This window comes from Gambusia affinis, linkage group LG06, assembly GCF_019740435.1.
Source record: "Gambusia affinis linkage group LG06, SWU_Gaff_1.0, whole genome shotgun sequence".
Lineage (NCBI taxonomy): Eukaryota > Metazoa > Chordata > Actinopteri > Cyprinodontiformes > Poeciliidae > Gambusia > Gambusia affinis.
The window spans coordinates 18,759,285-18,784,311 of NC_057873.1; the positions used below are offsets into that span (position 1 = coordinate 18,759,285).

Below are 25,027 nucleotides of genomic sequence, written 5' to 3' on the forward strand. Positions count from 1 at the left end.
AATTGTTTTCTTTTGGCCTTAGGGAACAATTAAACCTTTGGTGTTACATGTATATAAATAATCTACACTAAGCAGCCATTTTATCTCACTTTTATTGGTTTAGACTCAATTTTGCCTTCATAACTGCCTAAATTTTTAATGGTACAGAATAATCAAGGTATTAAGAACATTACTTAGAGATTTTGAACCATAATGAAATTATTGCATGATGGAGTTGTTGTGGATTAGCTGCATATTTATAATGCAAATCTTTCATTACACCACATCCTGAAACTGCACTGGATTAACTTTTGGTGACTGTGGAGACCATTGAAGTACAATATACATATTGTCATATCCAAGAAATCAATTTGTGATGTTTGGAGCTTTGTAACATGATGCATTATGTTGTTTAAAGTACCCGTTTGAATGGGCGTACACTTTGCTTAGAAGGAAACAGACATAGTCTGTCATGCTGAGGCATTTAAAATATGCCTCATCACCAAATATATTTGGTGCTAAGGGGCTCAAAGGGCCAAAACCAGCTGGAACTACTGATGTTCAACAATTTCAAAATCCAGATTGAACACAATTGAATATCTAAAATTATAGCTGTTTTATTTTGTTTTCTTATAATTTCACATAAGAAATGAGCACGTTTGAGGTATTGCTTAAAATACACCCAAAGGTTTACCACTGAGTATAAGACTGCAAAGAAAAATGGAGCCCGTGTGACACTTTATACAGTGAATCAAAATTTTTGATTTATGTATGTCATCAGTGTTAATGTATAAGTGTATCTTGATTTATTGTTTTAATAACACCTTCTCAGTAGGGATGGACGTTTATTATATAGTTTGTCGTTGCTGCTTATTGTGATTTCTTATCATGATTCAGAGTTTTATTTTTCTGCATCAAATTAATGCTAAAAGCCCCAAAAGCTGACTGCATTTTTGGGATTGTTACTTTTGCTTTTTTCCTCCCTGTTAGTTCAGTAACAATGCCAAGAAAAATACTAAATCGTCCTTATTGTCAATAGTACTATAAAATAGTTAGTGCATCATGTTTCATTGTTCAAAATATCCCATCTGACATGGTTGGGATATTTTAAAGCAAATTAAAAATAAACTTATTTTGTGAAGTTTGATTTGCATTCTTTTTGTCAAAATCTGTCATCTATCTGGACATAATCCATTTATTTTTATTCATATAATAATCATATCTCTTTGCCTACGAGCCACTTGAAATTTGGCTGCACCACACACTGCAGTAGATGACAGTTTACCACCTGTATGTGTCTCACAGTGCCAATGAAACTAGCATTAACAACCTGCAGATAAAAAGAGACAAGACTGATCAATCTTACCTACCTGAAGGACATCTGGTAGCTCCACTCTCAGCCCTGCTGTGTGCCGATGTTCTGCATGGAGCGATTTAAAAGTAATAAACTAGTCTAATCTTCTCAGGAAGCTGTTCCTGTCAAAAATTGCAGTCTGCTACAGACTCCAGGATGTCAGTGTAGAACCATCAATTTATCTTGGGTAGTTAACATGGTAGTGCTTACTATTCAGGTATGTACTCATTCTTGCTCTCAGAAGAACAGCATTAAATTTTTCTAAAAAATGGAGTAAACAATTTGTGAGTATTAAAATTAGTGGTCCTTGTTTTAAAATTGTAATACATTGTAACAGGTAATTCACATATTCCCTGTTTTTATCTGCCAATAAACAACCAGCGTCCACCACAATAAAAATGTCAATTGAATTATTCTTTTACCAATTTACTGAGTTTTAAAACTACCCTTGAAAAATAGTTTTACTTTCTTGATGTTTAACCAGTTTTAAAGCAAAAGGTTATATTTATATCTCTACTCTTGGCAATCACTTCAATATTAAAAATCAATGTTTTCACTTGGTTTTAGGATGGTAGCATGAAATACAAAAACAAGTTTAATCACAGTTGCAGACTAAAGCTTCTATTTGTCATGCATTTATAAATCTCACAAACACTGTAGAAAAACATACAATTGTCTTGAACTTGGGGAATCCCCTCATATGATAGCTGCGTTAACTGTTTGTAAACTGTTGCTGCATCTAGCAATTACCCAGTGTTTTACAACACTGTAATTATATCTTTGCTTGCTATTGTACCAAACTAGGCTATAACTCACTGAAACACAAAACCAGTGATTAAAGAAAAACTGGAAAAATCCGCCACTCACAGGAGTAATTCATTTTGTTTCCTTTTATTAGAAAATATCCACACACCATAAAAATTACATGTACAAAACTATAGATTTTGAATTGCTTTATGTACACATAGAAAATATAAAGCCCCCCCAGAAAAGTGAGAGGAACACATGAGGGAGAAGTGAGGACTAAGGACTTATGTTTTTTTGTTTTTCCATCCTTGTTGTGGTGTGCATGTTCTAGTGTGGGTCTTTTATGGTTCTCCACCCATTTCCTGGTCTACCAATTGTAACTATATCAGCAGGGAACTGTGTAAACACCAATATGGCCAAATACATGGTGACACTGTGAAACAAAAACTAGTGCAAATAGGTGCACACACAAGGTTAGTATATATCTGATTTGGCCAATAATCTCATTTCGTCTTGTAAAATTATCGCAAATTAAGAAAAAAAACTTACAGAGAAGTCTGGAAAATACTGATTATTGGTTTATAGCAATACTTAAAAGACATACTCAGAGGTGAAATTGATGTGAGTAAAAAGAAAACTGAAATGTGTGTAGCTATCACCAGTGTTGTGTGCACATAAATGTACTCAGATGTGATAATGAAGACAAATTTTACCTGACAGACAGCAGTCATGATGTTAATAACACAGCTTGTAGAGTACATTATGGTCATACTGCATTTTTTTCTTCACATTAAACCATTTTGCGACATGTAGTGAAAGACACTATGATAAAGTGATATATGATATCAATAATGACTGATGTGCTCTGGTATCCTGCTACTTAAGATTATTTCCGAATCCTTCATTTGTAATTCTTGGCTCTCAGCAAATGGCTTTCTATCTGAGGACTGGATCTGAAACAAAGAGAATTGGGGTAAAATTACTAATCATGCACACATAATTTAAATTTCATCACAGACGACATAAATCAAAACCCAGTGATCTTTTATTATCAGTTTGTAATTTTTATCCATGTTAATTTTCTAAATAGTACAGATACTTTATTTGTCAGTTTTAATATGCATAGTTGTGATTCTCCCCTACCTCAAAAAGAACAAATAAATTAGTATTTCTTTTTTCTTTTCTGAAAAGGCATACCTGTGTGTCAATATTTTTGTTCAGTGATACAAATAAATAAATTTCAAATTGTAAAGAACACTTCAGAGCTCCTCTGAAAAGGCTAACATACAGCCAAACTCATATTATATTAAATTTAATGACAAAATGAAATAAAGCTGCTCAAATAAACTGTCATACCTGTCAAAGTAGTTATGTTTTTTTGGGTTTTTTTAAGTCACACCTTACTCATCTTTAGTGCTTCAGTATGGAATTTGTAAAAACGTTACAAATCTATGCAACTTTTAATTACTTGGTAAAAATAAGGTTTTGTTGCCAAAGCTCTGAATCCATTAATGTATTTCAAAAACCACATGAAAAAGCAATTTGTTAAACCTTTTTTTTTATTATTCTGTTAAGTGGGCACTGATTAATAGGGGATGTTCACAGAAGTCAGATGGTTAGCCCTCAATCCTCCTTGTTAACCTTGACCAAATCTTGTCTTTTGGTGTCCTTATTGCTGCAAAGGAAAGATTCTAATGATTAAAGGTCAAGTAGTGATTGGTCCTTCTCTGGAAAACCAAGTGCTGTTAAATAGCTTCACAGTGAGTGGCTGACAGAAGCTGAGTGTAGTCAACCTTGGTGATAATGGCTAAAATAGCATAAACTGACAGCACAGCATCAGGTTTAGCAAGGAATTATGTTTTGTAATTGGTCAAAAAAGGGTGTATGCATAGGAGAATCTCAGTGAACAAGGTAAAGTTTTTTTTTTTTCCTAAAAAGATTAAAAATGCACAAGTTTCCTAAACAAATAATGGGAACAATAAAATTCCATACCAAGAATACATTGAGATTTCAAAACTACTGTGTTTCGATGACAACAGATTTGAAATGTTAACACTGGATTTAAGTTACTCCTTAATCTTTGTTTATTTGAAAAAATACAGAACCCTAAAAGTGTCCACAGAAAAAAAAAATTCAAGTGTTGTGTAATTTATGTTTCTCAACCTGCTCAAATGTCTAATCTGTGTATTCTGATTTGAAAATCCAGCAAGATGCTTTGCAAATCTAAAAGCAGCTTTTAAAATTTTTAAACAAAAGAAAAGGGGGTCGCTTAATTAAAGTCAGTTAATACAATGTAACATATGTCCTTATAGATGTGCTATGTTTTTTGCACATCTAAAACATTGGGATTGGGAATAAAGTTATATTTTGGAAAGCACAAATACAGGTTCACTTATGTTATCTCAACCAACTTAATTTCCATTTGCTATTCCTGTCATGTTTCAAAAACAAGAAATCCCAAACAAGGTATGAGTTTCTCATCAATTTTGAATTGTTCCCATCCACATATATTCTTCATTTCCAGTTTTCACATTTTCTCCTATTATAAAGCTTTCCAAAAATGGTGGATGCCAAAATAAATTCACATCTTTCTCCATGGACATTATTGTCTTTCAATTCTACTGTTCAAAAAAATGTAGCGTCATGGGCTTTTGTTCCTCAGTTTTTTCCTCCATGTTTTCTTAATGCCTAACCTTTTCATAAAAAAAAAAAAAAAAAAAAAAAAAAATTGATCTGTGTTTAATCTCTCTCCAATATTCTAGCCTCGTTTTTAAGAAACATAAATCTTGCTCTTTGGTGACCATTCCAAATTAGCTTTTCACAAAGAAAAAGTGACCAAAAGATCCAAAACTATAATTACACTTTTCTTTCATCCACGTTACATTGATTAGTATGATTATGTGCAATTATGACATGTGGCACATTAATTTAACCAACAAGTTTATACAACATACATTTTCATCCTAGCATAATTACATGCTTGCAGTCTTTTATTCAGTTTAAATCAGAATTTATTTGAATAGATTTTTTTTTTTCTTTTCATCAATTTTGATTACAGTTTGTCATAAAAGTTGTTGCAGTTGGTCCCCAAGCCAGACCTTTCGAGAACCATTGCACTAAAACTGGACTTGTACTGCAGGAACCTTTTTAAGAGCCAAGGCAGGTTTTTGGGGATGGGTTTCTCCCCTCAGCATTTACACTGCAGGAACCAGGTCCAAAACAGAACAAGGCAAGTGGAATTCTACTCTGAAAATGGACCTGAAAGAAGTGAAGGACACCGAGTTAAAGGTGGGCATTTACAATGGGATGGGACCCAGCATTTTTACTCGTGACATATCCTATTCATGTTGTTTCCGCATTTCCTATTTTGTGCTCCACTGCAGGTTATACTGTTTGTTAACTCTAAATTACACTGGAGGAGTCCTTGTTCTCTCATTTTTACTTGCAAACGGAACAATTAACTGTCCAGTATTCACGAGCATTCACAGAATGAGTTTAAATGGAGCAGACATATGGTCACTGCTGTTTGTGAGTTGGTCTGATGTTACATGTTGTGACATTTAATTACTGACTATCTGAGTATTATTGCAAACTTCTTCTCATTAAGCCACGAGTTTTGAAACTGTTATTTATTTCAGAACTTTGAAATTGTCATAATGTAATCTGTCTGTAAACAGCCAACTACACTCTAGATGGGAACTCTGCTTATTGACTTTCTCCTGCAAACGATGAGAGATTAATGGAGTTTTAGTCTGATTTCACTCTTAACTGCATCCTATACTCCACAGTTGGAGCTGAGTGGAGGTTTTTTTCCTCATATCACAGCAAACTCTTGCAGGAGCAGGGACTATTCGGTGCAAGAGTACTTCATCTATGTAAACAGACCAATTTTCACACGACACAATAGTAATTTACTCAAAAAAAGGTTTATTGTTGATAAATAAACCTATTTGAGAACTCTTATTCTAAACGCACCTTTTACTATTGAAAGCTAAAACACTTAAAGCTTAAAGACAATGGTGTCTACGTCAGGCCCCTGCAGAAAATTGATTATATTGCATTTACAGAGACACTGATTTATAAGCCAAATTATGAAGAATTTTTTTTCTAACAAGTTTTTACATGCTGCCACGTCGTCGTCTTCTTCTTCTTTGTTGTTGTTGTTCTTTTTTTGCATTTTATGTTGATGCTGCACAAAACATCAGGCAGTTCCAATTTGGTCTGAGTGATGACAGGTATTTAAAGCTTTTGTGCATTAGCAAAGAAAAGGTTGTAGGGATCATATTTCAACTAATGCTGAGCTGTCCAAATTTTCAGCTTTCAATTATATTTTCGTTTTTGCAGAGGTTAATGCTGTTCTGACTCTTTCCCTTCATTACATACATGCTTCTCCGACTTCCAAATTCAGTTTATCAGTAAATGTCAACGAGATTGGGTATCGATAATGTAAGTACAAATTAATGATACGATAACTTAGCTGTTCTGGGCCAACTCAACCATCTAAACCCCACCTTGTCCCCCTACTGCACAATAAATAAATTGTTATGTTTTAAGCATAAACTCCAATTCTTGCCTCAACTGGTCCCAACCTGTGTGGACATAGACACAGGGTGATTAAGAGTGAGAGGTAGTGGTAAGCGTCAGCCAGGTCCTGAATAACAGTGTGTGTTACTGTATCCAGTAATCTGTGCTACAGCTGTACCTGCTGTAACAGGTTAGGATCTCTGGGAAAAGCGAGAGGAGAAAGAGAGGTATTTCAAGACCTTGGGCCTCCTTCACAAGGACTACTATTGGGGTCAGCAGCCAAGACATGTTGAGGACTTCTGTCACAGGTGTGATTCTTCTTTCTCTTACAGGGGCCACTGGTCCAGTTCTGTTTTCAACTTTTCCAGCATCCAGCGAGATCCCAAATAGAGTAAGGGAGCTGTAGACATCATGTAGACCTGGTCTCTGTATTGATTGAGAAAACCGCTATGACTAGGATGCCATCGACTATTTTGAGATTAAATTTGTGGCACATGCTGACATGACTGATTATGTCAGCAACTTCCGTTATGATAGCAACTGCTCAAGCTACACACTTTGTTTTGCTGTGTTGGAGCTGCAGTTTTCAAGTAACTGGTTTGCAGTTTGGCAAAAGTGTTTTTTGTTTTTTTTGTTTGCTACAATAATATCACACCTATCCCATTTCCTTTTAAAGCTCAGATGTAACAAAATATGCATTTTTTGTCCCAGTTTCTGGCACCACACTGTAATCAGAGAAAGTCAAATAAAGTCAAGATGAATGTCACTGTACTCATAAACTGAAACCAGGTAGGATGAAACCCCACTGCTTGCGCTACAACTGACCACAAAAGAAGAAATATTGGTGCCGGTTTAATCTATGAATGAGAATATTCAATGTTGTTGGTACAGTTTAACCTTTTCATCACTGGTAAGTAAACATTTTTAATTGTTTTAACACTTTCAATTATAATGCGGTTATAATTCTAAAGCTACTTCACAAAATCAAAATGAAATTTCACAAATACAGCGCTAGGAAAATACTTATTTCTGTCAGAATTTTAAGATATAAAAAAAAGTTTATTACATTGCTCCCCACACTGAGGTGCATGAATCCCTGCTATCTGGAGAGCAGACAGATAGCAGCCACCTCATCAACAGATTGGAATATAAAAACTGTATCTATCTTCAATTCTGTTTATCTGAGCTGGCAAGATCTTTTTTAGACATTTAGGAGAGGAAAGAGGGCCACAAAATAAACGCTTTCAAAAATAAACATGCCATGTGTGCATCCATTGTCATCTATTATTCATAGTACCATGTTTTCTCTCAGAGGAACCAAAGGCACCTCACAGCACAATACAGCTGGAGCTCGATACACACTGAGCAATTCGCCACGCATCCCACTCACTGTTCTCCTTCTGTTTCCCCCTCTGTTCCTATTTCTTCCACCTCTCCTCCTCATCTTCTCTTGCCTGTCATCTTTACATTTCTTCTCTTCATATCCCACCTCCTCCCATTTTAGTCCTTACCTTTCCTATCTAAACACATAAACTACTGTTTTTTTTTCTTCTTCGTAATTCAAGCTGATTGAGATATACAACACTAGCATGGCCATTGCCTTCCTATGCAGTTCTGCTCAGTTCTCATCTCCCTTCAAGTGCTCTGTCTGTAATTTCTCCTATTAAGTTTGATTTCTGTGGCTGCAATAGAAGGAGGAGTTATGAATGATGATGTCGAGTTTCTGCGCTGTTTTAGATTTGTAGGCTGCCATGGTTGTACTTTAGCAATGACGGCAGAGGAAGAGAATGTAGCCATTCAGTCGTTTTCGGCCATTGTTCCAAATATTGAATAAACATTGACATCCATCTTGTTCAACACTTCCCTATGCACATATTTCTATTAGAGTAATTTTAGAAAACAAAATTCAATTAAATGCCAGGTCTATTGTTACTGCCTGAGGCATGGCCTAATCAGAACAACTACAATGAACAGAAACGGATACATGGAATCATAGCTTTTGGAGCATGTTTGTTTCAACAATGTGTATGTTAAAGTCAAACAGTCTGGTAAGATTCTTTAAATATTTTTTTTTAATTAAATACCTGCGCCAGTGTCATTGTGCTAAAAGAAATTTTGTAATAATCTACCACCAGTTGACTGTTTAGACTCTTTATCTTCTCTTTATGCTACTTTTACTTGCTGATAATTTTTCAGATTGCAGACCTTGACACTTCCCTTTCATATATGGCCCATTTTATATTTAGTTTCTGCTCTTCACACAGACACAGTTCTTGATTTCTGACTCTACATCCATCATCCTCCGATTTGATGGATGATTGATTGATTTCTGACTGCTAAATCATTTGTAACCACTCAGTAAGAAAGTTGGCTGAAATGACTTTACCATCTGTCACTGAAGTGTCATTTCTAACATGAGTGTGTTTGACAGCAATCTCAAGCACTTTTCAAACAAATGCACTAATATGTGCCCGTCCACATCTACTCATGTCTATGCCACATCAGTGACCAGATGGGACATGCCTCTTAAAGTAAAATCACAGCATAGTTCATTCATTTGTGTGGTTGGACTGAGATCTTACTCTTGCATTTTATCTTTAAATACGGCAATGTGGCAGCAAATGAGCGGCACTTGCATCTGTACAATGGTCACAGATGGCTGCTGTCAAATTAAAAAACATGAGCCTGCTTACACTTCATTAGTTAACTGATGATCAGATCATTCCTGTTTGTGATGGGAAGCTTAAAGACAAAATAATTGCAAATAAGCACATTTAAACAAGTGGACTAATCTTAAACAGCAAGTTCAAAATGTCATGCAAACTGCAGCAGCAGTGGCATATGAGCGTAATCTTAATGTAATCCAGCCAGATAAGAAAGTCCCTGTTAATTTGCCAAAACTAGTTTGTATTTTGGAGCTTGTATAAATTCAACTTTGGAGAACGGATGCTTGACTTCCTCCCAATGGAATGAAACCCCACATCTGATTGAAAGGAGTAAAATGTCCAGTGGGAGGTTACAGCAATGAACAATATCAGGGAGGCAGTAATGACCTGTATCAGTCATTCATCATCTTCATCAGACTCTGTGCAAAATATAGCAAGTTTCTTTCACTTCTGACTTTATGACGTTTTGTGTGGACAACACCAGAACACTAATAACAAACCCCTGCTCACCAGTGATCTGAAGGAGCTTAACAGGAAAAAACGAGACACAACAAATTTTACTTGTAACATTATAAGAGACCAATGTTGTGCTGCAATTATTGAAACGATTTGTACATTTTCCAGATTGTTTTTAATACTTCCAGCTAGCCATTTACGCTTTCTTAGTATGTTGTAGAATTGCCTTTAAACTGTTTAAACTTTTGGTGTCCTTCCACAAATTTCTTACAGTAGTTTACTCGTGCTTTGGCCCATTCCTCCGGACAGAACTGGTGCTAGATTTGTAGGCCGTCTTGCTTGTACGTACCTTTGCATTTGTATGTTCAGTAAATGTATTAGATGAATGAAAGTTTGAGCTGGTAAGAGGACATTGTAAAATCATAAATACATGAGATGGCTGTTGAAAAAAAAATCTGCTCTCCTATGCTCATCAGAGAATACAGAAATTGTTATATTAATACCCATTAAAACTACAGGGGTGCTAGTGACACAACATGGCAATTGGCAATTCTCAACTGTAAACTGTTTGAGAGGAGTTCTTTAATTCAATGAAAAATGGAGAGGTGTGGGCCGTTTAAACCTCACTTCACATTTCACTTGTTTTTCATTTTCTAAAAGGACACTTATATGCATTTATGATTCAATGTTTAATGAATATCAAGAGGTGCCCACCCAGTAAGAAAGAAAAAAAGCACTGAATACGCTGTTGATTATCTAAAATTAAAGTATATTTCGAATTAAAAGTGAATGTGTATCTCTAACCTACAGAACCCACTGAATTCTGCAGAACGTGACACCCACCTTTGTTGAATCTGGCTAAATAGATATCAATGACCCTCTCTTGTACAGAACTCCTCTTTAGGCTGTACTTTACTTAAAACCATATCTTCTTCCAACATATTAAATTTTCCACCAGTGTTCAATCACTGCCTCAGGTAGGCAGGATAAAAGAAGAAATCGGACAGAGAAATGGAAGAGAGGTGCATGAGGGATGGAGCTGCTTAGACACTCAGAGCAAGCAGCAGACTGGAGAGGGGATGCAATTCCTATTGCCTGTGGTGACATTGTCGCCAGGAAATCCTAATGAAACAGATTGTTTAGCCGAGGTGGTTCGCTAATTTCCTGGCTGACAGCAATTAGAAAGAGGTTTATTAAACTGTTGCCCTCATTAGTTTACAAAGAGGAGAGACTGCAGAATCTAAATATTTTCAAAACTATCAGACAAGACCCAATATTGGTGAATGCCCATGGTGGGTGCTGATGTGTCATATGTTACGCTAATTACTGGAGCTGGCTATTTTGATGTGGATACTTCGATTGCTCTTTTGGTTAGGTTAATTGCATAAACAATTGACTACTCACCTGCTTAGAGGCTTCTGAAGAGATGTGAGAGAAGTCGATCACAGTCCTTAAGGTCTTTACCCCGTCCAGTGATAAACGATGCATACAGGACTTGAGCAGTAGCACACTGAGAACTGTGTAGCCTAGCACAGATCTTCCCTTATTGATTCAACATAGATTTCCAGAGTAGGCTCCAGTGTGTCCAGATTTGTCCCATTCTCTCCATAGGAGTCTTGATCAGTTTGTGTTTTCTGCCTACTTTGTCATTTCCAGATGATGGATTCTAATTAGGAGATAGCATGGCCCAGTCACGGTACAGATCCACTTCCAGCTCAGCAGCCAGTGGAACAGCTTAGTTTATCAACATTTAACAGAACTGTGTTATTCAGTATTGATTAATAAAATAGAGCTTCACGGAGTCATCATCTGCATATGTCCCATGTGTGTCAGGTTAGGGTGTGTTTATAAAAAACATCAGACTTGAAATGTACAGCCTGCCAGTGTATAATTACCATTAAATTCATGTTCTGTTTAATGATGATGAATTTATTTTCTGTCTTTGTACCATCCACTCAGTCTGTATTGATGCTGCTCCTGATAATGGTTGTTACTTTATATTTTCTATCCACTTAATTGTTAAAAATTATCATAGGCCCGTGTTGTTTTTCAACTGATTTTCTTTCCCCTCAGCATTCCACTTTCCCCGCTGATACTGATTGAAAAATGCCCTTAGATTACAAGTAATTCTGATGATCCCACCATCACCACGTCTTGACCGGTAGTCAAATCCAGATGCAATAACTAGTAAAAGCACTTGAAAGCAAATCGGACTGTAAAGGTCTATAACACCATGATATTCATAGAAAGAAAGAAATAGATGCAGGAAACAGGAGATGCAGGGAGATGGGCTTCAGGGCCTTTTTGTCTTGAGAGTTTTCACCACCTTCTTCTGTCTGGTGATGTTTGTTTTCCCACATCTGCCAGAATAGCAACTTCAGGGTTCTAGAAAACAGGAGTGAGACAAGGTTTGTAAGTAGATGTTTAAAGTGTTGAATGGTATAACTCAAAAGGTTAGAATTAGAATAAAAGTATTGAATTTGTTTTAAAATGCAATAAAAAAAAAAAATCACACTAGGTCTGGACAGGGGTAAGAAAAAACACAAGGTTCAGGGTTAAACAACAGCAGTAACAGAAAGTAATAAAAATCTGCAAGATCAGTAAACTAACATCTTGGACTGAATAAATTTATTTACTAGAATTAATTTATTTCCCACTGCTTACGTCTATGGAATTTGAGCAAAAAGGTCACTGAGTCATTCTTGTGGTAGAGAGCTAAAATAATACAGCAACACTACTTTTTCACCTGGTCTGCTAAATTCCTCAAACATTGCTTAAAGCAATACATTTGAAAAAGACAAAGCTGACAGTTCAGTGTTTTGAATGTTAGCAATTTTAAAGGACGTCCTGTCTACATTTTCAAAGGCCAAAGAGTGTGTTGCACTGAACGTACATGCCAGGTTTTATAAAACTACTTTTTTTCTTTATAACTCATCAAACTCTTACTTTTAAAAGGAACAATTTGTTTCTTTTGATGAAAATTATAGGATGCTATCTGCTATGTAAGAGCAATACAAGAATAAAAAAAAAAATATGTGCTGGAAACTATGAAAACTTTCATTAAACTGTTTTGGTGGTTTGTCAGGGGAATTATTTTTCTGTTCCAGTTATGGCACAGTTATTTTTTTTTTTAAGTGAATGAAGCATAGTCATTCTGAAACGTCTTCTATTTAATCATCCGTCACACAATGTCAGTGAATTAAAGGAGGTAGTGACTGTGGTTTGCAATGATTTGTGAGTGGATAGAAAAGCCAGAAGAAAAGAAGAACCAATCAGACCTGACTAAAACAAAAAAGGAAAAGGGTTGGATGGCAGCAAGCTGCACATGAGGCCTCAAGTGCAGGGTGGGAGTAGTGAACTAGGTACAACAGAGGGCAATATAGGCACATAGGGGAAACAAAATAATTTATGGTGCAAAGGTCATTACTCTTTGAGGGTCGTGTTGGCGCCATATCTTCCTGAGGTCTAGAGACCTTTCAGATCTTAAAGTTTCTCCATTCGACACTGTGAGGCCTTCTGCCATCTGCTACTAGAGGCATCAAAAATTGAGAGATACAAGAGAAGTGGAGAAGGAAACAGCTCAGAGACATTGAAATAAATAGCGAGTAGCAGTGAAAAACAATGGCTTGAATGCAAGTGAACAGTGCAAAGAAATGTGGGGGAATATTGGGGAAATCAAAAAGTCAAAACAGAAAAGGCAGAGGCAGAGAAAGCAGAGACAAGTCCTTTAGAAAGGAAGCAGGGGGAGAAGACATTGGCAATGGAAGAGCAGAATTTACAGACAGGTGGCAGTGAAGAATGAGGTCGGGCATATGGGATGACAATGAGGGGAGTGATGATAGATTAAAATACAAGGAGAACAGACAGGCTACAGGGTCATGGAGGGGCCAGGGGAAGAACACACAATTGCACTTCACACAGACTCACTCACAGCTTTGTGTTACGCTGTTTTTTCAGTACCATCTAACCTTGTGGCAACATCTGCATTGGCTCAAGGAAGTTAAAATGGTTTTATTATTTGGACTTACCAGCAGACTTGGTGGGGGAAAAAAAAAATCTAAATATAAGCAATAATGGTAGTTACCTGTTTTGATTTTATACCCACACAAGCCCTCAAAGCTCAACCAACTACAGAATTATACCTTACCCTCCAGTCAGAGAGTTTCTTTGTCAAACTTTTCCTTGTTTAACAAAGACAGGTTTTCTCTTCCATAACAAGTCTGCTTTTGATGCGAGACAAACATATAGTCTGTGGCTTGCACTTTGACTGGGACTTCAGGAAGGTGGTCTTTGCATTGATGTGTTAAGGTAGAGTCTTTTACAATGAATGTGAGCAAAAGAAAACATTTTGCCATCAAGACTATTTTGGAATACTGACTCCTACAGAAGATCCTGTCCTCAGTCATCAGCATCTAGAACTACTCTTTAAAAGTCTGTATAATACTAGTTACAGCAGCATTCAGTTTCCTTTCTGGATATTCAAATGTTAGTACAACAATAATTTACAATACCATTTATATTCAAACATGTTAATTGCTCTATCAGGCAGTATGACATGACCACAGTCAGCTAAAACAGTTAAGTTGTTGATTGAAATATACAAAGCAGTATGTTGGCAATTTATCCTCAGAACTGATACGTTAAGCAAGCAAAATGTTGGAGGATGTAGGCCAATTCTACAAGGGCTGACAGACGAGTGTAGGTCTTAAGGGTGTCAGAAAACACAATTTGACACAGTTTGCTGAGTTTGGGGCTACAGGGCCAAAGTTTCTACTAATTCAAATCTACTAATAACACAAGCAATTCTCTAGTTAATATATTAATACTCAGAAGTGGTGTCTTTTTTCTATATATAAATCACATGTTGGAGGTTTTATACCAGGCAATTATATATTTGCTCCTCTATTTTATAACTTAGTCAGGTGGCTGCGTTGATGCAGACTCCTAACCACCACTGAAGGAGTCGAGTGTTGACTTGGCTTTCAAATTCCCCAAGTCTTAATCCAATGCAGAATCTGTGGGATTTGCTGGGCAAACAAGGTTGATCCATGAAGGCCCCACTTTGTAAATTAAAAGATTTGCTGCAAACATCTTGTGCAGATTTCTGAGCATGCCATCTGTGGCCAAAGGAAGTCTATATGGTGGTGGTTTACGGTGGTTATCAATGTCTCTTATGTGGCAGCAAAGCAAAAACCAATACACTATCAAGCAGGTGATCATAATGTTAAGCCTGATCAATATCAATCAAATAACTAACTTGTTTTATCATGGTAGTTATTAGAATCGGCAACTCTCCTTGTATGTAAACAAAACGTTTTTCAAATGTAAGGAACGCAGATTTCTTCATTTTCGTCCGAGATAGCAGTAGATTGAACATGACTTTTAAAAATAACACATGACCAACAAATGTAACAATTCATATTCATACATAGAAATGTAAAAGTACTCTTGGAAGTAGCTTAAGGGTGTGTGTTTGCACGTATGCGAGTGTTTGACAGATGGGTGTCTCTATTTATCTATCAATTGTTCTTTTCCTCAGGCTCCCTGACTCACTGCAGCTCTTTCTCTGATCAGATCAATGTTGCCATTCTCTGCATTGCAGCACACAGAGTAACACATCACAAACACAGTTACACCCAGAGAAACCCAAAGAGCCTGTGCACCCCGGCAGGAGTATTGTCCCTCACTGTAGGTTGCCCTCTAAGTGCCAGTGATGCTGGAATCAAAGGAAGGAAACAAAGACCACAAAAAGGCCAGCGCTTTTTATTCCAGACTAAAGCCTCAAGATGAAAACTACTGTAATTGGTTTGCTGTCTATCCTGTTTTAGGAGACTCTCTGACTTTTGAAATTGTTTTAGTTGGGGGAAATCAAAGAATGGAAAGGTCAATAGGGCCAGTAGATGTAATATTTAAGTTCATATCAATAATTCTAATAAAATCTATAATTCCCAGGTATAATTAGGTTGTCCTGACTTTCCTTGTTTGCAACCTTATTTTTTGCCTTCAGTCTCTGTGCACCAATTAAGTTTTTGGTGTCTGTACATATCACACATCACCAACAATCCTCAAAGTCAGTTACTCTCCCCTGTAGTCTCTTTGACACCTGAGGGAGTCAAACATGTTTGTAATTCCACCTTTCCATAAAGCTTACCAACTGTGATGTTGAGTGGATTTAATTGAGTTATATACAGCGGAACTACTGCCAAATCAGCAAAGCTCATAGCAGTGAAACCTTTCCCTGAACCCTCAGGCTAAGCTTCTTCATGCCGCACGTATCTCTTGTTCTCCTGCCGCTATCACCATGAGGCTCAGTATCGTCTCTCATAAACTCATTCACAGAGGCCAATTGAATGACATATCAACAACTGATAAAGTATTTCAACTCAGCTGTTTAAGCCACTCATGTGAAAAGGTGTCTCCATTTATTCATCCCATTAAACCCCCCGCTTTCCTGAAAGGATTAGAGGTGAGGGAGAAATGCTCTGGTGTAGATTTAGTACGCAGAGCATATGCCCCAAAAAGATTTCACACGCTCATGTGGATTTATATTATTATAACACTCGTTAGCATTTCAAGTGAACTTTGAGAGTATATGAGGTCACTTGAGCAGTGAGAATCAAGGGAAGTGGGCCTGATTACGTAATACAAAGGCTTCATCCAACAGTTTTTGCTTGCAATTAAATTATTACATAAGTAACTGTTAGTTCAGAATGTTGTTTGCTACAAGAGAAATATGCATTTATGATTATGACTTGCTGTTTACTCGATGCTGTTTCTAATTCAGGATTGCCATAACAAAGAAAATGCAACAGTTATAGCCTTTAACCTGAATTGTGAATCTCCACCAAACTCTTAAGAGTTCTTTCTTTCACAATTCTCTCAAGGTTCCAGCTATTCCTGCTGTAAACTGCAACATTTTTTTTCTTCCACTCAACTTGCAGTAATAAACTTGGATACAGTACTCTGAGAATGACCAGTATCTTTAGCAATGATCTTTTATGTCTTGTTCTTTTAATGGTGGTTATCAATGACTCCTAAACAATTGTCAACTGTCTTCCACATTATTACACATGCCACAACATGGTCAAAGCATAACATTTATCTGTTAAAAGTCGCCCTTATTCATCTTTTTTTTTGTAATATAAAATTTAGTTTTTCAGTAACTGTTAGTTATTTGTGAAATCACCATAAATAACATGAACTACATCACGTTGTGTGTGTCAAGTTTTTATGAGTGAATAACAGACTGAATCAGTGTTATTCTGAGCTGTGTTGACATCTACAATAACTGAACCATTTTCAATTTGTTTTTGGTAATACCACATTTATAGGTGCCAGAAAAGCATGTTTTCATTATCTATCATGGTCCCACTGTCCAAGGTCATATAAATCTTTTGTGTATTTTCTAGTTACATTTTTTAGCTCAGAATTTCAATTATAAATCGGCAGATACAAACATTGACAAACAGCGCTGTATAATTTAACTGAAGGTTTTTGTGGTTTGCAGCTGTGGTTTCCATTTTTTTCAATACATGTTCCAAACAAGCTATTTTCTTTTAAATGCCATCGAGTTACCGTTATATTCAACTGTAGCTGGTTTCCAGAAAAGTTGAACAAAGTAAAGCTAAGCAAAGGAAGCTAATTCTGAAAGTTTACAAAAAGAATATTCAAAATAAATTTTTTCTATATCATGTTCAAAATATCCTATTTAGATTATTGAAGCTAGTCGAGTCCAGGGACACTCGTACGACATGAAGGACGGCGGTCTTCAAGAGCAGAATTGGATTTTAGTAACTTTTATAAACCTATTGTCAAATTCTAGCAAAATTGAAAAATAAAATAAACCCCTATCTGCTCATTTATGATTCATCAATCAAGCTGGCTATGTCTTACAGAGATGTGAGTTTTAATCAAGGAGGCTGGCATGAATTAGAACTCAGCAGTATATATTTTAAGGTGTGAGTATTGAGCATAACCCACTCTAAAGGTCTGTAAAACCAACATTCAGGTGCAAAATCCAGTGTTATACACACTCAATACTTTATTACACCCTAATAGTACCAGTTGTGGACCACTTTTGTTTTTACAATTGTCTTCATTTTTTATGGCTCAGACTGAACAAGGTGTCCATAATAGTTTTTCACAGTTTATGCGGATTTCTAAGTTTTATGTCCATAATATAAAAGATCTGTTCCAAAAGATCTCAAAGGTTCTCTACTGAATTGGACTTTGGAAACTCTGGAGTATAGTGAATTATTTCCCTTGTTCAATAAACCAGTTCAAGTAGAGCTCAGTTTTATGACATGGTGCATTACCCTGTCTTAAGTAGCCTTGCTGGCTACAAAGTAGTCACAGTGGTAAGATTAGTTGTTAAATTGTGAACACAGTCAGCAACAATAATCAGACTGCGAGACCTGTCAGTGTTAGTCTAGCCTTATATTCTGTAGTTTTCGTGAGCATTATTTTTCTGATCTTTGCCATTGATAATTACTTTTGGTCAGCACATTTGCAACTTACTGAATAATGTGACTTTTTCGGACCAATCACATAGAGACCCTTCTGAGAGATTGTGCATGTAAATCTCAGTGGGTCAGCATTTTCTAATATTCAAACTACCATGCATGTTTAATGTCACTTAAATCATCTCTGTATGTCTGGTCTGAACTTCAGCAAGTTGTCTGCCAAATTCTGGTAAATAAATGCGTTGAGCTGCTGCTCTGAGAGTGGTTGTTTTTCCATTTGTGTTTGGAAACAACTGAACAAGTGTACCTGCTGTCACTATCATGTGTTAGCTTGGAGATGTGACCAAGGAAGGTTAATTTTAGCCCCTATTTTCTTTGCTCAGTCACATGGAGACAGTCACAGAGCATCTAAGTCCTGTCCTAAAATGCTTTGTCTGAACGCTGACTTTTGCTTTTGTCCCTCTTTCCTTCAGACTCATTTCAGTAATTTCGACTTCATCTGACTGCAGTGTTAGTATTGTCTGACAAACTGCCAAGTAATGCTTGGCAGTTTGTCATACCAAAACATCACATTATCACATACATGTAACTAGAGTAAGTGAAGTAAATTCAACAAAGTCATACATGTAGCAGCTTAAGGGTATATAGAATTATCTTTCTCCCTTAAGAGTCAATAAGCAAAATCCAAAAAGAAAGTTAGCAAAACAGAGACGACAAACCTTGGAGAAGACTCATCACAGATCTTTTTCTGTAATGAGATTAACTATAAATGTTAAGTTAATTTTTCTTGCATAGAGCGGCATTTCAAAGAGAATGTGTTAAGCAGGACTTAAGATCAGTCTAACCTTGTCTCACCTTCTGTCTCATATTTAATACCTGCACAAGGATGGTGTCTCTCATTTCCACTCTCGCACACACTCACCCAGTGTCTCGCATTTTTCTCTGTTATTATCTTGCTCAGTTTCACTCTCTGAATTGCACATTGTCTATTTGTCTTCCCACATCGCTCTCTGTTTGACGTTATTTGTGTCCCTTCTTTGTATTTTCCCACCCACCTTTACTCTGTCAACTTCTTTTTTTTTCTTTCACTCCTTTTAAGCACTTTCATCTATGCTCTGCTGGTTGGTACTTTCTATGTCTATTTAGTTTTACCTTTCTCTCTTTCTATGGTTCAACTACCTGCTAGTTCCATGGGAGATGAGGGATCTTTGGTGACAGATGATGGTCTTATTTTCATCTCAATGGAAACCCTGGAAGAGAAGCGGGCCTTGGTTGGGGAGAGCATCTCCTCATTAGCCAAGGAGTCTGTCTTTGCCATGACGCTCTGTTCGCTGCTCTCCTCCTCGACCAATGCCACAGTGTCTTTCGTAGTGTTGCTAGGTGACATAGCCCTAGATGGCAACAGCACCTGTTCGTCCTGACTGTCTGTCATCTTTGAGGCAGAGTGAGGGAGGACTTGAACCTGGCTGCCTCCTTGTCCGTTGCTCTGTGGCCTTGGCACTGTCCCTCCAATGGTTGCTTTTCCATGGCCAGTGCCTTGATGACTGTAAACCTTGTATCGGATCATTAAAATAATGATGAAAACCAGCACAGATGCAACTATAATTCCTCCAATGATGATGATCATAGTGCCACCCAAGAAGTGGCTATGAAGTGCTTGACACTGACTGAACTCAGTGTCTGTAGTGAATGAGAGACAGCCCAAAGGCCGCGTTGCAGTCAGTGATGTGATGATGTCATCAAATACAGCCAGGACACAGAGATCGTAGCTGCGTCCTGCAGCAAGGTCCCGGACAAGAAAATCATTGGTGGTGGATGGAATCATCCTGCAGAAGACAAAAGGAAAAGATGATGTCAGTGAGATGATTGAACCACCATACATACTGTAGGGAAGAAGAATATTTAATCTACAGATAGACGCTTTGCATGTTCGCGTCATATTTAAGAAGGCAGACAAGTAAAATGAGTGTTTATTTACAACCTGTATATTTTAAACAAATGTGTTGGGTTTTAAGCTTGAAACACATTTCCATACAACCAAATAATTAATTTACAAAAATATATATACATGCATGTAACATCAATACTGCAGCGTTTGTTTTAGGTGAACAAAGAACTCAATTTATATTGATGAAGTTTAGAATTTAAACCTTAGACAAGTAATTCCATCTTACTATAAAGAAATGTAGTGCTGAAAAAGCATTTGCATTGATGTATCTTTGGCTCTTGTCATCTCATTAAATGACTGTAACCCCCTGAAATCACTCCACATTGTAGTTATGGGCTCTGCAAATCCTGGTTAGTAATGGTTAAAAAAAAGGATCTCCAAACACTCTATATCAGTGCTTCCCAACCCTAGTCCTCAAGTTTTTGGATGTTTTCGATGTCTCTTTGCTTCCAAACACTTGACCTTAATGAGTGGGAGATTAACAGGCTTCTGCAGCATTTGGTGGCTGCAGAGGAGGTCATGCAGTTACTTGAATCAGGAGTGCTGGAACAGAGTCACATCTAAAATATAGGGCAGGGACACTTGAGAATTAGGTTTGGGGACCATGGCACTACTAGATGAAGCTGAATGGATCTTATGTGGGAAGCAAACCACACAAACAAAGCAACCCATAACACCCAAAGGAATGCTTTGCAATGTCCGGTTAGCAGACACCAGAGGACACCTCCACTTAGTATTTGAGCATGCTCTGATGAGTCAGAGCTCTTTTGGCAGCGTGAAGAACACCTACACGATGAGCAGTTAGTTTTATTGTTGAGGCTAATCTATTTAACTGCATCTGAGCCAGCAGAAGGTGGCTGGTAGCAAAGGCATTACTGACCTGTTGAAGCCATTGCCATGATTCAGACTGAAACCCATATCATCCCTGCCCCTCATTTCTAGCCCAAACCTTATTTGCCTAAGGGTATTTCAATTGGTTTTGCTTTGTTAGAGCCAAAGATGAAAGCTCGTGGATTTAGGAGTCTTAAAAGCAAACGAAATAAATAAAAGTCTTAAGTCTTTTTGCAAATTTAGTACAAGTGTAGATATTTCTGTAACTGCTAAACTGCTACAATGTCTAGATAGTGTCCCAAGATATGACATTTATTAAGACTGTTAATATATTCAATAAGAAATATATAGCTAAAAATATATACATCAACTATTTCAAGCATTTTGGTTGTTCAATGGTACCTTCCGTAATCCAAGTTTATATAGAACCTAGCATGTCTATTTGCTGCTGCATTACACCGGTGAGCTTGATAAGCCTGCACTACTGAAATAAGAACCTTAAGACATCAGATGTTTAAAGAAGTTAAGGTTTTATTATCTGTGATAAAATATGAAAGATACATAAAGTGTCATTACATGTTTCATGCACTGCTGCCTGAGGCACAACAGCCACTGCACTGGCCTTATTTCCCCACTGAGATGAAATTCATCATTCTGTGATTTGACAAACACTTGCAAAAATCTAACCCTCACGACTGCAGAAACAATCAGTCTTTGATTAAATCAGCCTGATTCTTCCCTTTGTTAACGTTTTCCTCTGCATCCCAGGAAGTAAACAATTCAGATCCAATTTTACTGAACATTCTTGCTGGTGGACTCCACCAGAGAAATCACCATGATAATGTATAGCAGTACTTTTTTTGTGTGTACCTTTAGCCTTCATACTCATTTTATCTGCATTTCCTCTGGGGGTTGTTACATACAGAATAACTAGGAGACGTGTCAAAGACCCATATGTCACTGTTACATTTCCCTTATGCCTCAGTCGCATATTCCTCATAGTGACATAAATCTTCTTTACTATCTTTCTCCTGATCATGCTGTAAATTTATTTTCTCCTCTCAGTGGAGACAGACAGGCATAGTACAGAGCAAAAAACATTGGATGGAAAGTCAATGAGTGCATTTATGTTTGTGTTTGCGAAAGCCTGTGGGCAGCATGGAATTGCCTGGCCCAGTCTCAGTGCCAAGAGTAGTGATGGCACCAAACCACAATCCAGGAAGTATACCTTGGCAGAAAGCTTTGTGTGTTTTTCTGAGTGTGTCTGTGTGTGACCTTGTGTGGTTGTGAACTGATGTGAAAGAATCCCTACACTTATTTCCTGATCAAAATTGGGCCAGAAAATCTTTGCTATTTCTTGCTGGAGGGCAACGAGATGATGTGACAGCAGATTTGGGCAGAAATTCTCAGACGTGAAAAGAAAATAAGAGCAGAAGAAGAAGAAAAAACACCTCTATTTGCATTCCCAGACATGGGAAATTGTGGTTTTCCCTATAATGTTTGATGAAAATACATTTTTAGAGGATTTCAGCTAAATATAAGCCACTATCCTGTGGTGAAGTCCAAAAAAATCAATTCTCATCTGAAATCGCCAAACTGATGTGCTTCTTTTAATTCTTTGATAATTTCTTTTTGATTAAACTTGAAAGTTGTGATGTTGTGAAGACTCTATCTTTGTTTCTCACAATGCAAGGCGAGGTGTGTAAAGGTACCCTCAGGAGCTGAACAGTCTGACTCAAAACACATTATGTAAAAGTCGTGACAGATTATAATTAAATTTCCATGGAGATAGGAGTGAGTTTCAATATTTGTTATAAAACCAACTTCTGGGCTTGCTTTAAAAGTGACTGGAGAAGTGTTTATGTTAAAGAGGTTTAAATAAAAGTATTGCATGGAAAAATGAGCCTAAATGTAAGCTTATTTGAAAGCACACAGTACATCAGTAAATGTCAGAGAAAAACCATAATGCTTTGGAGGTAATCCTCTGAAATAAGAAGTAGAAATTTAAATGTCACTTCTGTTACTTTAAAGTCTACAATCTGCTTCGTGGGTTAGTAAGAGAGAACATTTATTATATTTAACTGGTGGTAGTTATTACCTCTTCAGCATGTCAGTGTTGTGCAGAGGTCTGCTAACTAGCCATCATTTAACACAGGTGTGTTGAACCAGGGAGCAAATTAAACCAGGCAAGACACCAGCCCTTAAGGACAGGCTTTGGACATCCCTAATTTAAAGGACCTCCGAGTTTTTAGCATTTTTGATTTTTTTTTTTTTGGAAGTTTGTTTCAGATTAAAGGAACATAAAAAATACTGGTGCTTCTCCATGTTTGGTTCTGATTCTGGGGATGCAGAGTAGACTTGAACTAGAAGACACAAGTGAAATGGTAAATAGTCTTTGTATGTACTTGCATAGTGCTTTACTTAGTTCAGAGGATACCAGAGCACTTTACACTATATTCATCTATTCACCCAGTCATATGCAGATGGTGGAGAGCTACGTTGTAAATTGTTTTTCTCCACAGTCCACACATGGTATTTGCTTTTGCAATTTATTGATAAAGTAAAGAAAATAAATGAACAAAGAATGCCTAACAAGCAAAATAGGACAGTGATAATTTATAAAGAAATGCGCAAGTAAAGGGGACAATTAAAACAGAAGACATTTGAAACAACTATTTGTAAATCATGATAATTTAGAAATTTAAATATTTAATTCTTTTTGGGGTTTCTTAAATACTATTATGCAAATACAGGCTCATGTTCTGTAAGTAGTTCTGCAATATACTACGTGTTCCTCTTAACAATTTGCTGTTAGTTCCTGGTGTTAATGAAACTCAATAATGCAAACTCCAGCACAGCATCAGGAGACTATTTATAATCCCCACAGAGAGTCCAATGAGATTTCACTGTGGTCAGTTGGAACTGGGGAGCAACACAGCTTCCCCATGGGCTGTGACATGGAGCAATCTGTCACAGCACATGCATCATCCAGAATACAGAACAGCCGTAGTAATGGCCCCATCTCTGCATATTCTTCGCTCACTAAAGCTGTTCCAGAGGCCTTATTCTCCTTCTTACATGGTTTGAAATGAATGATCAGTCTGTAAAATTTAGGACATTCTAATGGCAGGTTAAATTTTAGAATGTAACTGCTTCTAATACAGCAAAATTAGGAAAATATTATTTAGTATAATTTACCGTAATTATCTAATTAGCTAGGCCATGAGTCAACTATCTACATTTCATCTACAAAACTGAATTTTACAAATGACAAAAATAAGTAATATGATTGCATAAATGTTCACCCCCTTTAATTGACCTAATTCAACAGAGGTCCCACTAATTGGTGATAGTAGTCTCAAAAGGAGTGGAATGGAGATCACCTAAGGGCAGTGATTGTGTCTCAAGTGACAGTCAAATAAAGACACCCATGTCTGGAAGGTCCATTTACTGCTTAATAAGTATTCCTGTCTATCATTCCAGCATGAACACTAAAGTAAACTTCAGCAAATCAGAGAAGAAATTACTGAGAGTATAGGTCACAGGATGGAAACAAAAAAAATCTCTAACACACAGAATGTCCCTTGAAGTTCCGTTAAGTCCACCATCAAGAAATGGAAATATGGCCCATGAGCAAATCTGCCTAGAACAGGTCATCCTCACAAGCTTCAAAATCTAGAGACTGCATATAATAAAACTGTTACCCAGATTTTCACCAGTCAGTGTTGAAGAAGACTCATAGAAAGACTCTGTGGTCAAGTAGAAGAAAGTTCCTTGATCTGATGAGACCAAAATGAAGAATTTTGGCTGTCAGACAAGACGTTATATTTGGTGGACACATCACCACACACAACATTCAAATTGTGATCCTCACTGTGAAGAATAGTGGTGGCAGAATCATGTTGTGGGGATGCTTCTTTGCATCAGGCCCTGGAAGGCATGCAAAGTTAGAATAAAATAAATGCAGCAAAATGTCAGGAAATTCTGGAGGAAATGTGTTAGTGTCTGAAACTACGGCTTTAGAGAACATTTATTTTCCAGGAAGACAACGAATTGAAGC

General features: G+C 37.0%; 1 protein-coding gene across 2 annotated transcripts in view; it reads right to left on the reverse strand.

The window, feature by feature from the left end:
* Positions 1 to 2,208: 2,208 nt before the first annotated feature.
* The window catches only part of zgc:172282 (leucine-rich repeat and fibronectin type III domain-containing protein 1-like protein), a 170,855-nt gene continuing 148,036 nt past the window's right edge, over positions 2,209 to 25,027 (reverse strand). Inside the window, exons 9-11 of one of the 2 annotated variants that reach the window (XM_044119456.1) lie at positions 19,368 to 20,014; positions 11,131 to 12,111; positions 2,209 to 3,033 (exon numbers count right to left, since the gene is read on the reverse strand). In XM_044119456.1, the coding sequence (XP_043975391.1) occupies positions 12,104 to 12,111; positions 19,368 to 20,014 (655 nt within the window). In that variant the 3' untranslated portion in view covers positions 2,209 to 3,033; positions 11,131 to 12,103. Of the gene's footprint in view, positions 7,031 to 11,130; positions 12,112 to 19,367; positions 20,015 to 25,027 lie in introns of both variants that reach the window. The other variant, XM_044119455.1, reaches the window with a different exon arrangement.